The 14,281-nt window shown below is 39.7% G+C and overlaps 1 protein-coding gene across 1 annotated transcript; it reads left to right on the top strand.

The window, feature by feature from the left end:
* Positions 1–671: 671 nt before the first annotated feature.
* On the top strand, positions 672–4,467 carry LOC138835150 (uncharacterized). The gene is given in 4 exon segments (XM_070033796.1): positions 672–1,734; positions 2,363–2,536; positions 3,370–3,503; positions 4,291–4,467. Coding segments are annotated over 4 exon segments (1,548 nt in total).
* The last annotated feature ends 9,814 nt before the right edge of the window (positions 4,468–14,281 follow it).

Here is a 14,281-nt window from a genome sequence, read left to right as displayed (position 1 = left end):
CTGTTTGTTGTCAGAAACTTTCTTTCCGATAGTTTACAAGGGAGACTGTCCACTAGTGAGGACATTTGGGATTTATCCTGTCTATAATCCTTCACTTTCTGTCTGACAGTCTACCATGGGCATGATGTTAAATGTGTGCCTTATCCTAATGTCTGTGTGTTTGTAATGTGAGTATTATGAAACTTTACTCACTCAGGTTCATCCGGAGATGGATGTCAAGAGACTCTGTCTCCCTTTGAGGCTGTTAGTCTTCGCTTTGTTTCTTTGTCCAATAATAACTACTTTCTCTTTCAGACCCCCTTATTTTTCCACCTCGAAGGGTGAAATCTGGCCTAGAAAGATTGGCCCACGTGAAGCAAAGCTGGGGTCAGGTAATCTATCGGATGCCACTGCTAGAATATCGCAAAGTGTCTCTGTCTACCCCTTTGGGATCTTAGACAAACCAGCTAGTCCACACTTTACACCTTGGGACATTGTTAGCTCTGTCCTTAACATTCTTTAAATTAGTGGTTAGGAAGGTAAGGGGAGTGTGAGGTGAATTCTGGTTCTGACCCATTTCAATGTATATCAATCCACACATAAGACTAGAGGAAAGGAGAAAATTAATTACAATTGTCACAAAATGAAATAGCCGATGCTTTCAGCAATTTGGGATATGACCACAACTCAAAATGTCCCAAGGAGTAATAAAGCCCCATGGAAAACTTTCGAACAAAACTTCTTGGGTGCAAGGGGTCACAGCAGTTAAACGATACTCATGGACCACCCAAAGAACAGTGGATCTGGTGACGGGACGAGTGTCTCACTCATTTTTAGTTATCCCAGAGAGCCTTTATCCCTTATTAGGAAGAGACTTGTTGACTAAGGTCGGGGCACAGATTCACTTCTATCCAGAAGGCTTCCAGGTGACAGATGCCCAAGGGAGACCAATACAAGGGCTGACTCTGAGCCTGGAAGACGAGTACCGGTTGCACCAATCACATCAGGCTCCTCACCAAGAAATCACCTACTGGCTGGAAAGGTATCCAGAAGCCTGGGCAGAGACTGAAGGAGTGGAACTAGCGAAGAATAGACCAGCTCTATTCATTGAGGTAAAGCCAGGAGCTGACCTAGTCAGAGTCTGGCAGTGCCCTATATCCATGGAGGCACGGCTGGGAATAACACCCCACATTAGGTGTCTGCTAGAACTGGGTATACTGCGGCCCTGTCAGTCGGCATGGAACAGTCCCCTGCTATCAGTCTGTAAGCCCCACTCCAATGAATATAAGCCAGTGGAGGATTTAAGGGAGGTAAACAAATGGGTAATGGACATTCACCCTACTGTACCCAACCCCTACACACTCCTGAGCACCCTTCCTCCTGAAAGGCAGTGGTACACAGTATTAGATTTAAAAAATGCCTTTTTCAGACTACCCTTGGCAGCTAAAAGCTAAGATCTCTTCTCCTCTGAGTGGACAGATGTAGGAAGAGATATTAATGGACAGCTGAACTGGAAAATACTTCCTCAAGGATTTAAAAACTCACCAACATTCTTTGACCAAGCCCTGCATGAGGACTTAGGTGAGGCTAGGGGAAGCCACCCTAGCTTGACTTTGTTGCAATATGTGGATGACTTATTAATTGCTGCTAAAACTGAAAGAGAATGCATCCGAGGAATGGAGGATTTACTCCAGACTTTGGGAAGCCTTGGTTTCTTGAGTGTTGGCCAAGAAAGCTCAAATCTGCAGATCAGAGGTAACTTATTTGGACTATTTATTGAAAGGGGGGCAGCAGTGGCTTACAAAAGGAAGAAAAGAAATTGTCCTTAAAATTCAAACACCCCAGTCTCAGCACCACGTAAGAGAGTTTTGGGGCTCAGCAGGCTTTTGTTGTCTGTGGAATCCTGGGTTTGCAGAGTTGGCTAAACCCCTTTATGAGGCTACCAAAGAAAAGCAGCTGTTTTCATGGATGGAGTAGGTTGAACAAGCCTTTGAACAGATAAAAACTGCCTTATTGTCAGCCTCAGCATTAGGACTCCCTGATACAGCTGAACAATTTAATTTGTATGTGGATGAACATAATGGGATTATGAAAGAAGTCCTAAGCCAATATCTAGGCCCGTGGAGCAGACCAGTAGCCTACTTATCAAAGAAATTAGACCGGTGGCAGCAGGATGGCTACCATGCCTGAGAATGAAAGTGGCTACTGCTCTAATGGTAAAAGATGCAAATTAACTATAGGGCAGGAACTGTATGTGACCACGCCCATGCTATTGAGAGTGTGTTAAAGCAGCCACCAGATCCATGGCTCAGCAATGCCTGACTAATCCATTACCAAGGACTGCTACTCAGTCCTCTCAGAATTAATTTCCTGGTTCCCTCAGCTGTCAACCAAGCGATTTTTCTACCAGATCCAGACCTAGACATGTCACTACATGATTGCTCGGAGATCCTGGCGCAAGTCCGTAATATCCAAGAGGACTTAAGAGATCAGTGTTACCAGATGCTGAGCTTGTGTGGTTTACAGATGGGAGCAGCTGTGTTCATCAAGGACACAGGTATGCGGGAGCAGCAGTAATGGCTGAGACTGATGTGGTTTGGGCCGAAACTCTGCCCATAGGCACGTCAGCCTAGAGAGCCAAATTAATAGCCCAAGTACTAACACTAGGAAAGAAGAAAAGACTAACTCTGTATAGTGATAGTCAGTATTCATTTGCAATGGCTCATATACACAGAGCTATCTACAAAGAAAGAAGATTACTGACAGCATAGGGAAAGTCCATCAAAAATAAAGATGAAATTTTGGCCTTAATCGCTGCTCTTTGGTTGCCTAAGAAGTTGGCCATTGTTCATTTCCCTGGACATCAAAAACTTAAAGATGCTGTGAATAAAGGCAATAACCTGGCCGACAGAACTGCCCGGAAATGACAACACAAAGAGACTCTATAATGATGATAAACCTGCCAGACCCCAGTGCAAGAACTCTCCTGGACACTCCTACATCAACCACGGAAGATTTAAAATGGATTGATCAACTAACAATGGCACAATGCCTGAATGGTTGATGGAGAGACTATAAGAGCAACATTGTCTTGCTTGAACAGTTAGGGAGTAAAATACTACTGAAAATGCATTGAGCACCCACATGGGTGGGAGGAAGATGCAAGACCTGGTGAGAAATACTGATCTTAGGGTCAAGAATAGACATGCTAAAATAGAACAGATTGTCAGGGACTGTAAGGCATGTCAGGTGTCTACTGCAGGGAAAATTCAGGCAGGACCAGGCAGTCAGATAAGAGGAGATAGACCAGGAACCTACTGGCAGGTGGACTTCACAGAAATCAAACCTGGCAAGTATGGATATAAATATCTATTAGTTTTCCCTTTTCAGGATGGGTAAAAGCCTTTTCTACCAAGCATGAAACAGCACAGGTGGTGGTTAAGATGTTGCTGGAAGAAATCTTACCCAGGTTTGACATCCCTAGCATGATAGGATCAGATAATGGACCAGCCTTTGTGTTGAAGGTAAGTCTGGGAATTGCTAATGCTCTTGGGGCAGATTGGAAACTGCATTGCGCTTATAGACGCCCAAAGCTCAGGACAGGTAGAAAGGATGAATAGAACTGTAAAGTAGACCCTGACCAAATTGACCATGTTGACTGGTGGTGAGTGGGTAACTCTCCTTCCCTTTGCCTTATACAGAGTACGAAATTCCCCTTTGAAAATTGGTCTTTCCCCCTATGAAATTGTGTTCGAAATGCCCCCTCCCATAATCCCTAATTTTCAGAGCAGTTTCTTAGGGAAGATGATGACTCTGAACTTTTGTTTTCTCTCAGGGTCCTGTACAGGACCCGCCTTTATGTCTGGCCTAGACTGACTGTGCTGTACGAGTCAGGCCCTCCACTGATCCCACATCACTTCCACCCCGGGACTGGGTCCTGGTGAAAAGACACCGACAGGAAAACCTGGAACCGCGGTGGAAAGGACCTTTGTGGTCATCTTGAAGAATCCAACTGTCCTCAAAGTCGACAGCATCGCTACCTGGATCCACCATTTGCATGCGAAGCCTGCAGATCCCATAACCGATTTTGGAGAGAACCCAGAGTGATAAGTCTCAATTTCCAAAGACAATCCTTAAAGCTCAAATTGAGCTGTAAAAAAGACTAAGTCATGAAATGGTTGTTGACGTATACCTTACTTGGAAATTGTATTGACATAATAGTGGGTGCCTGCAATCCTAATCGCCCATATAATTGGGCTTGGATTATTAGTAATCAGGTAATTGACAAACGTTTCCCTCTGGCTGTGAAAGAGGGACCCTGGTGAAAAGACACCGACAGGAAAACCTGGAACCGCGGTGGAAAGGACCTTTGTGGTCATCTTGAAGAATCCAACTGTCCTCAAAGTCGACAGCATCGCTACCTGGATCCACCATTTGCATGCGAAGCCTGCAGATCCCATAACCGATTTTGGAGAGAACCCAGAGTGATAAGTCTCAATTTCCAAAGACAATCCTTAAAGCTCAAATTGAGTCATGAAATGGTTGTTGACGTATACCTTACTTGGAAATTGTATTGACATAATAGTGGGTGCCTGCAATCCTAATCGCCCATATAATTGGGCTTGGATTATTAGTAATCAGGTAATTGACAAACGTTTCCCTCTGGCTGTGAAAGAGGGACCCTCACTATGGTTTTGAGACAGGCTTACATTTAATTTGTGCCAGCTCCCTGAGGGAGTATGGGAAGGACCTAGGCTTGTTGAGTGTAGATGGAGACACTGGTATGTTTGCCCAGGGGAAGGAAGGACTAGTAATTGTGGAGGACCAGAGGATTTTTACTGTAAGAGCTAGGGCTGCAAAACAAGTACCTCAGGAAAATGGAAAGGAAAAGGAAGAGACCGTGTTACTTTTACTAAATCAGGGCCAGTGGGCATCCAGTTTAATGGGATGCCTATGCACCAACAAATTAGGGTTCCCCAGGATTCTGATGCCTGAGTGAAAGTTCGGTTCACAGACAAGGGCAAACAAGTCCTAGGATGGGAATTAGGAAAGACTTGGGGACTAAGATTTTACCGATGTTGAAAGACTCACAATGGCACACATAGAATTCTACAGACAATTGCCACAGTAATGGGACCAAACACTGTTTTAAGACCGGCTTCTGCCACAAAAGCCAAAGCAAGTGTAAAGAAAAAGCCCTAGGCTGTAGTGACCCCATCTCCTCCGAAAAGAGGAGACCCCCTCAGGGAGAACATCCCTTGCTGGCGGATTCTCTATGGCAGCTGTTGGTTCAAACTTATAATGTAATCAATCAGACCCGGCCTGATATTACCAGTACATGTTGGATGTGTTATGATATGAGACCCCAATTTTATGAGGGTATTGCAGGGGTACAGAATGTAACTAAAACAAGTAAATCATGCAGATGGGAATAAAAAGAGGCAAAACTTACCCTAAAGGCAGTTAAAGGACAACGGTTATGTGTATGACGAGTACTAACTAATTTTACTCACTTATGTAATCAGACCCAAAAATGGACTCCTGAGGAAGCTTATCGATTATCTCTCCAAGATGTTTGGTAGACATGTTCAACTGTCCTAACCCCTTTTGTGCATTGGAGGTTTCAAATAGGACAAACAGCTTTTGTGTCATGGTGCAACTCATCCCACGACTACTTTACAATTCTCTGGAAGACAAGATGATATGAATTTGACCCAGAAATGATATAGAAAAGAAAACAATTGCCAGGCAACTGAAACAAATAATCCTTTGGCAAGCTACAGGAATTTTCTCTGGATACATCAACCAAACCCTGGGTGGCTATACAAGACACGGTGACCCAGTGGCCAAGTGGTATACGTCAATAACAAGTCAGTATTAATAATAACCAATCATGTATGTGTAGCTTAATTTGCTTAAAATATTAGCCAATCATGTAATATCTCATGTAACACTCCCTTAAGGTTGAGTATTCAATACCATGAAAACTGTACTGAGTCTATGCTCAGGGCTTCTAAGTGTCACAGGTTACCGAGTGTTTGGAGGACCAAGCTTGAACTTGCAAATAAATGACTCTTTTTTTCACTTACATTGATCTTGGTCTCTGGTGATTTTTGGAGGGTCTCCATTCCAGGTATAACAATGCCCTGCTGCTACTGTAGTGAAACCCACAAACAACTGCACAGCGGTATTAGCTGCTTTCGATATTGAAATTTTCTTCCGGTAGCCCTAGTGATTTGAGCCCAGATTTATGGGATAGTCACATAGTACACAATTGCAAAGCACCAGAATATACAAAGTCAAAATGCAAAATGAGGTTCAATTTTTTTCTTTATTGTTTCACTTTTTTCCTTCTTTTTTTCTTTCTTTTTTAATTGTGAAAATACGTTACAGAGGGGTTACCATTAGATGGGCAAGGTAATAAGTGCATTTCTTAACAAGCATTGTTGCCTCTTCCATTGTTTCCCCTTCGCAGCCTTTCCCATGCCCAACCCAGACCCCCTCCGCCAAAGTTCTAAAGTTCGTTTTTCAACAAAATGGCTTGTACATCTCTTTATTCCAATGGGTCCACCTTTATCACTATTTAAACAATAAGTTTTTTTTTCCTCCCCCTCCACAAAGTATACCAACATCAAATACAGTGAAAACAGTGGTTATACCATGGGGAAGAGACATACAAAGCAACAAAGAAATCATCTTATAAATATGTTAGAAACAATAGCAAGAAAGAAAAAAAAAATTTGAATCCTTATTTTGGGGTCCATTTTTTCTAACATAAACTTATCTGACCGATTCTTCTTGTCTCAGACAAATACTAGTTGCAAATAAGTGAAAGCATGGGACCTATGTTTCTTTTGGCCTTGCTTAATTCAGCCTTGGAAGAAAACAATAGAGTCATTTTTTTTTTCTTATTCATTCTCTTTTAAGGAGCTAGATCCTGTTTATTTCTCATTATTGTTGATATGACTTAAATAAATTTACCAGATTTTTCAAATAAAATAGATACAAAATGACATATTTAGTAACAAAATAAAGCTAAACATTTGAGTGATATTTTTATTTAGTTCTGTTCTCAGTTATGCTGAAATAACATTGAGATGAGACAAGCATATGTGTAAATTGACACGTATCAATCACACAGAACTCTGGAATCTTTGGGCTTTGATTTCTATATCAACGTCACCTAGAAAAATAATTATCACTTGCTTCATGTCTTAAGTAACATACTTAGTACAAGTTTTATTAATTTTACCAATATATTTCATAATCTATGGAATAGATGCATTACATAAGGATTTGATTTCTTATTTCCACTGAATTAATATTACGTTTATTTTATTTTTTCACACATAAAATAATGACATTCTTCAGGATAAAACATGCCTGTTTTTCATTTTTATTGCCAAAATTGAACTATAAGGCACTTTGTAAATTTAACTTTAAATCTGAACTAAAGCAAGATATTCCAGCACTTATCCAATTATTCCTACTGAAAGGTTAAAGTTTGAGGCAATGACCACCACGTGTTGCCTCCTGAGCCTCAGTACTCCCAAGAAGACTTGGAGTGGGTAAAGAAAATTCCCATGGCCTATAAACCCCCAGAGAGAGAAGGAAACAAAGACTCGAAGAAAACTGGGGAGGGAACCCGAAGAATGCAGGACTTGCTCCGACACTCAGAAGTAAAAATTAGGCAAGGAAATCAACTTATTGAGGACATTGTTAAAAATTGTAAAGCCTTTCAGCTCAACAATGTCCCCAATGAACCCGTTACAAAAGGAGGTCACCTCCATGGAGATAGGCCAGGTGTGCATTGGAAAGTAGACTTCACAGAAATTAAAACTGGAAAATTTGGATATAAATATTTGCTAGTTTTTGTAGATACTTTTTCAGGGTGGGTTGAAGCCTACCCAACAAAGCATGAGACTGTGAACGTCGTGACTAAGAAGATCCTGGAAGAAATCCTACCCAGGTATGGCTTCCCATCCACTCGGACAAAGGACTGGCCTTTGTCTCAAAAGTAAGTCAGGGAATATCTGTGGTACTGTGGATGGATTGGAAATTGCGCTGTGCTTATAGACCCTAGAGTTCAGGACAGGTAGAAAGAATGAATCCGACTCTAAAAGAGACCTTAACTAAATTGGACTTGGAGAGTGGCATAGACTGGGTATCACTCCTTCTTTTTGCCTTGTTTAGAATAAGAAATTCACTCTATCGGCTTGGCTTTAATCCTTTTGAAATAATGTATGGACACCCTCCACCCATAATCCCTAGTCTTCAGACTGAATTGCTTGCTGATTTGGATGATACTGAATTTCTGTGTAAGCGTGACTATTTACAGCTGGTGCATAAGAGTATGGGGCCCCAGCTTAGAGCATTATATGATTCTGCTTCTATTCCTACCCCACATTTGTTTAAACCAGGGGACTGGGTGTTTGTTCGAAGGCACAACTTGCGATCTCTGGAACCATGGTGGAAGGGACCTTACATGGTGCTACTGGCTACACCTACTGCCCTTAAGGTGGATGGCATTGCTGCTTGGATCCACTGTTCCCACACCAGACCAGCTGACCCCTTTGTCTGGACGACTGTGGGGAAACATGGGAAGTCTCCAAGCATCCTACACAACCACTCCTGAAGAAAAGAAAAATGGACTGATTGTTATTAGTATACTCATTCAAAATCAAGAGCTGTTGGAGTTTAGTGTTGAGCCAAAGCCACAAGATTGTGGCTCAGGACCATAAGTCAAGGGAGGGAATGAAAGGTTAAAGTTTGAGGCAGTGACCACCACGTATTGCTTAGCAAAGCAAAACGTGGTGGTAATCAAAACACCTGGTTGATTGTGTGCTTATATAAGACCTGCAAATCCTTAGCTCGGGGCTTTCCTCCTGGGCTCCACTGTGTCGGAGTGTAGGAAGAGGCCCAAGCTGCCGCCCATTTAAATAAAACAGCTGTGGAGTCTGACTCTCGGTGGTCTTCTTGTGGGGGGTCCTGCGACTTTGGCATTACACTATAGACTTGGATATAACTTATTTTTGAATGGTAGGAAATTCATATTATACCTACTCTCTATAAAATATTTAAGAAATAAATGATCATGATAATATTAATTTTTCCTTCAAGTAGAAAGAAAGAACCTCACTATAGATGACAAAAACTTGAATGTAGATGCCATAAAGTTTATGAAAAATTCAAGTCATTATGAGTTAGATGAAATAGTCATTTTTGAAGGTCACAAAATGAAATCTCTTGAAGCTTTCTTATCTGTTAAATAAAAAGTATTTGCACTCAAATATTTCATTCATCTCTTCAGCAATGGTATAACCAAACCAGCTCCATGCCAAATAGCTTCTCTGATTAATTCAAGTCAATATTTAGGAACAGAAGTTATTGAAATGTGTAGAAATATCTACCCACCACTCTAGAAATTAAATCTGAAGTCATAAAGGATTGGGATTAATAATTAGCTTTCATTATGTTGCCTTAAAGAAGTGAACTCTTTTAAGTGGGCATAGTTGTAGAGATTTGGTCACTGAGAACTTGTGATCAAAGAGGATGTTAAGATCAAGTCCTTTCCTCCTCTTCCTTCTTTTCCTTCTCTGTTTCCTTCTCCTTTCCCTTCTCCTTTTCCGTCTCACTCTTTCTCTTCCCCTCCTCCTCTTTTTCCCTCTCCCACTCCTATTCCTCCTCTTCTTTACTTCCTGGCTTCCATGAATACACACATTCCATCACATGTTCCTGACATGGGGTACTGTGCCACCACCAACCAAAAGCAAGGAGGATAAGAAACATAAAATGAAATGTATAAAATCAGAAGACAAGATTAATCTTTCCCCAATTTAAGTTAATTTTATAAACTATGTTGTCATATTGATAGGAGACTGACACAGCATGCTCTCACTTATTATAAGGGATAAGATTTACTGGAAAAAAATCTGACCAACATCACCCTAATAAATTATTGATTAAATTCATATTAGATTAGGAAAAATCTACTTTAAAGTGTCAGATATACTTCAAAAAGGGGCAAAAAATCACCTTTATGGTTTACTATGAAAAGACAATAGAATTCAATCTATTCCTCAAGGAAATTGACCTATATTTGGCAGTATTGTCAATTTCATAAATGATGTAAGAAGACTGAAGAACATATTTCAACTCAATGGTGTGATATAAAATTTACTCTGTCCCCTGTATTCTATCCATGTCTGGTTCCCAAAGTGATTTGTATTTTATTCTAATCATATTTTTAATTAACTTTAAGTAATTGTATGGGAGTTGCTGTTTGACAAAGCAGTTTATGAATAGTGTTTAGTGTGTTTTTTTTTCTTTTTTGGCTTCTGAGGTTTGAACTCTGGGTCTCGGCGCTGTCCCTGAGCTCCTTTGCATGAATATTAGAACTCTATCACTTGAGGCATAGCAGCACTATCAGATTTTTCTGAGATTTAATTGGAGATAGGAATCTCTCACAGACTTTCTTGCCTGAGATGGCTTCAAACCTCAATCCTCAGCCTCCTGATTATTGAGGATTACAGGTGAGCAGCTAGTGCCTGGCTTATACAATGAAGCTTTATTTTTTGGTAGTCCTGGGGCTTGAACTCAGGGCTTTGGCAATGCCCAAGAGCTTCTTTTCCTCACTCTAACACTCTACACCTTGTGTCATATTGCCAAGTCCAGCTTTTTAAAAATTATGTAGTACTGAGGAATCAAACCCAAGGCTTCACACATTCAAGGCAAGCAGTATACTACTAAGCCATATTCCATGGCCAATACAATGCACCTTGATGATCATTATCCTTCATCCTTCTCAATCCTATCTCATCCCTCAATTTACATAATTTTGTAGAATATTCACTTACTTGCAATGTTATATATTGTCACTCAGAAAATATATAACTGATTATACTTTATTGCTAGTTTTATTCATCAACATACTAAAGTTATGCATTACAGATTTCTGGGATTTGAAATTCTAAATTTGCACATACTACTATACAGATTCACACATTACTAGTATAAAAATTTTTCCTCAGGTTTATGCAAATGCACTCTGTAATTCTTTAATAAAGTACAATGATTCTTAAAATGTTAAAGAGTTGGAGTAAGAACATCAGCTTCAGTTCTAGAACATTTTGTCATCACTACCCTCTCAAAATACTCCAATATTTATTAGTAGTCACTTCCTGTCATCATTTCAACCTACCTCCTCTTGAGCAGCTATTATTTCATATTCTACTTCTACAGATGTGCCAATTTTAAAAAGCTCACATTATTATAAAATGTAGTCTATCCATTTCTTCCATGTAATATTACTGTTTCCAAAGTAAGACCATGTAAATTTTTCTCATGGATGGAGTATATTGTTTTGTATGCATGTGAATAATTATATAACATCCTCAATGGACATTTCAATATTTTATCATATGTTATTGTAAAAGGTTTTGCTATGTATATTCCTGTATATATGTCTCATTGGATATACGTTGAAATATATTTTGTATATAAAATTATGATTCAAAATGCTGGATCAAACTGGGCTTCAGTGGCTCATACTTGTAATCTTAGCTACTCAGGAGGATGAGATCTGAGGATTAAGGTTCAAAGCCAGCCAGGGCAGCAAAGTCCGTGAGATTCTTATCACCAATAAACTACTAGAAAACCGAAGTGACGCTGTGGCTCAAGTGGTAGAGCGCTCGCCTTGAGCTGAAGAGTGCAGGGACAGTGCCCAAGCCCAGACTTCAAGCCCCACGACTGACCAAAAAGAAAACAAAAAATATGCTGGATCATAGAAGCAACTCTATGTGTAATATCTTAAAGATTGCCAGTATGTTTAACACACTGACTCTATCATTTTAAGTGACAAGCACCAATGTATAAGAATTCCAATTTCTACAAAGTGGTTGTGCAGTGCAATCTCATTGTTGTTTCTATTTCCACTAATCTCTATATGTATGCAATGTCTAGGTATGTTCCTATGTTGTTATATTAATATAGAGATATGTATTTCAATTTTTTGATAATTTATTCACGATGGTTAAATTTTTTTCATTGGTATTAATATGCTCTTAATAAATTTCTTTTTTTATCTTTTATTTTATTTTATTTGAGAACATACTGTACAGAGGGGTTACAATTACATTGTCAGGATAATGCATAAATTTCTTACCAAGCATTGCAGCCTCCTCCTTTGTTTACCCTTCACCTCCCTTCCCAGCCTCCCCCCTCCCCCCACCCAATCATACCCCCCTCCCCCCCCACACACCGACATTATAAAGCTTGCTTTGACATGACATTTTGTAATTCTCCTTGTTGCAACAGGTCCACCTGAATCCTTAAACGACTTGTTTGTCCCCATCTCCTCCACATGTTATACTGACATCAAATAAAGTGAAAGCGGGGGTTACACTGTGGGGGAGGGACATACAAAGCAACAAAGAAACAATCTTATAAATGCGTTAGAAACACACGCATGAAAGAAACGAAAACATTAAAATACATATTTAAAGTTCGTTTTCCTAACATCACATTATCTGACCTTTTCCGCTTGACTCATACCTATACTAGATATTGCAAATAAGGGAAACCATGGGACCTATGCTTCTTTGGGCCTGGCTTACTTCACTTAATATAATTTTTTCCAAGCCTTTCCATTTCCTAACAAATGGGGAAATGTCATTCTTTCTGATGGAGGCATAGAATTCCATTGTGTATATATACCACATTTTCTTGCTCCATTCATCTACTGAGGGGCTTCTGGGTTAGTTCCATATCTTAGCTATGGTAAATAATGCTGCAATAAACATAGTTGTGCTGGTAGCTTTAGTATGGTCTTGTTTGTATACATTTGGGTAAATGCCCAAAAGTGCGATTGCTGGACCATAGGGGAGATCCATGTGAAGTCTTTTGAGGAACCTCCATACTGCTTTCCAAAGTGGTTGAACAAGTTTACATTCCCACCAACAATGAAGTAGAAGAGGCAATCCAAAAATTCATATGGAACAATAAAAGACCCCGAATAGCAAAAACACTTCTCAACGGAAAGAACACTGCTGGAGGAATATCAATACCAAATTTCAAACTCTACTATAAAGCCATAGTAATCAAAACAGCTTGGTATTGGCATAAGAACAGACCTCAGGACCAATGGAATAGAATTGAAAACCCAGAAATGAACCTACAGACCTATAGCCATCTAATCTTCGATAAGGAAGCTAAAACAATAGAATGGAAGAAAGACAGCCTCTTCAGTAAATGGTGCTGGCAAAATTCGTTAACTACATGTAGAAAACTAAAGCTAGATCCTTATATATCACCCTGTACCAGAATCAACTCCAAATGGATCAAAGACCTTGAACTCAAAGCAGACACTCTGAAAACATTACAGGATGGAATAGGAGAAACCCTAGGTCTCCTTGGCTCAGGCCGAAATTTTCTGAATAGAGACCCGGAAGCACAACAAATCAAAGAAAGGTTGGACAAATTGGATTGCACACGGTTGCAGAGCTTCTGCAGGGCAAATGACATAGCTAGCAAGATCAATAGAAAGCCCACGGATTGGGAGAAGGTCTTCACTAGCCATACAATGGACAAGGGTCTCATATCTAAAATATACTTGGAACTCAAAAAATTAAACCACCCAACAACAAATCCTCAAAGAAACAACTGCCCAATAAATAAGTGGGCGAAAGACTTAAATAGAAGCTTCTCTGAAGAAGAAAGAAGGATGGCCAATAGACACATGAAGAAATGTTCAACATCCCTAGCCATAAAAGAAATGCAAATCAAAACAACATTGAGATATCACCTCACTCCAGTTAGAACAGCAAAAATCAAGAACTCTAACAACAATAGATGCTGGAGGGGATATGGACAGAAAGGAATCTTAATATATTTCTGATACAAGTGATTTAAGTAAATGAATATGTATACACACTATGTATACATGTGCATATATCCATACTTATATGTGTATACATACAAATGCCTATATATGTATACATATATGAATATATATATGTGTATATACATATATATAGGTATATATGTATATTATTATTTTCATTTCTCTGTAAGTTATCATTGTACTATATTTGCCAAACATGTCCTTTATTGATTTTACTTTATTTTATTTTATGGTTAAGATGTACAGAGGGGTTACAGTTACATGAGTAAGGCAATGAGTACATTAATTGTTGATCATTGTTACCCTTTCTCTTCCTTGGGTTGTCCCACTATCCCTTCCCTCCCCCAGCTCTCACATTCCTATCAACCCACCCCTTACTGCATGAAGTGGTAAAGTTCATTT

This window comes from Dipodomys merriami, unplaced genomic scaffold, assembly GCF_024711535.1.
Source record: "Dipodomys merriami isolate MVZ:Mamm:240054 unplaced genomic scaffold, mDipMer1.0.p SCAF_23, whole genome shotgun sequence".
NCBI lineage: Eukaryota > Metazoa > Chordata > Mammalia > Rodentia > Heteromyidae > Dipodomys > Dipodomys merriami.
This window is presented reverse-complemented; position numbering and strand designations above follow the sequence as displayed.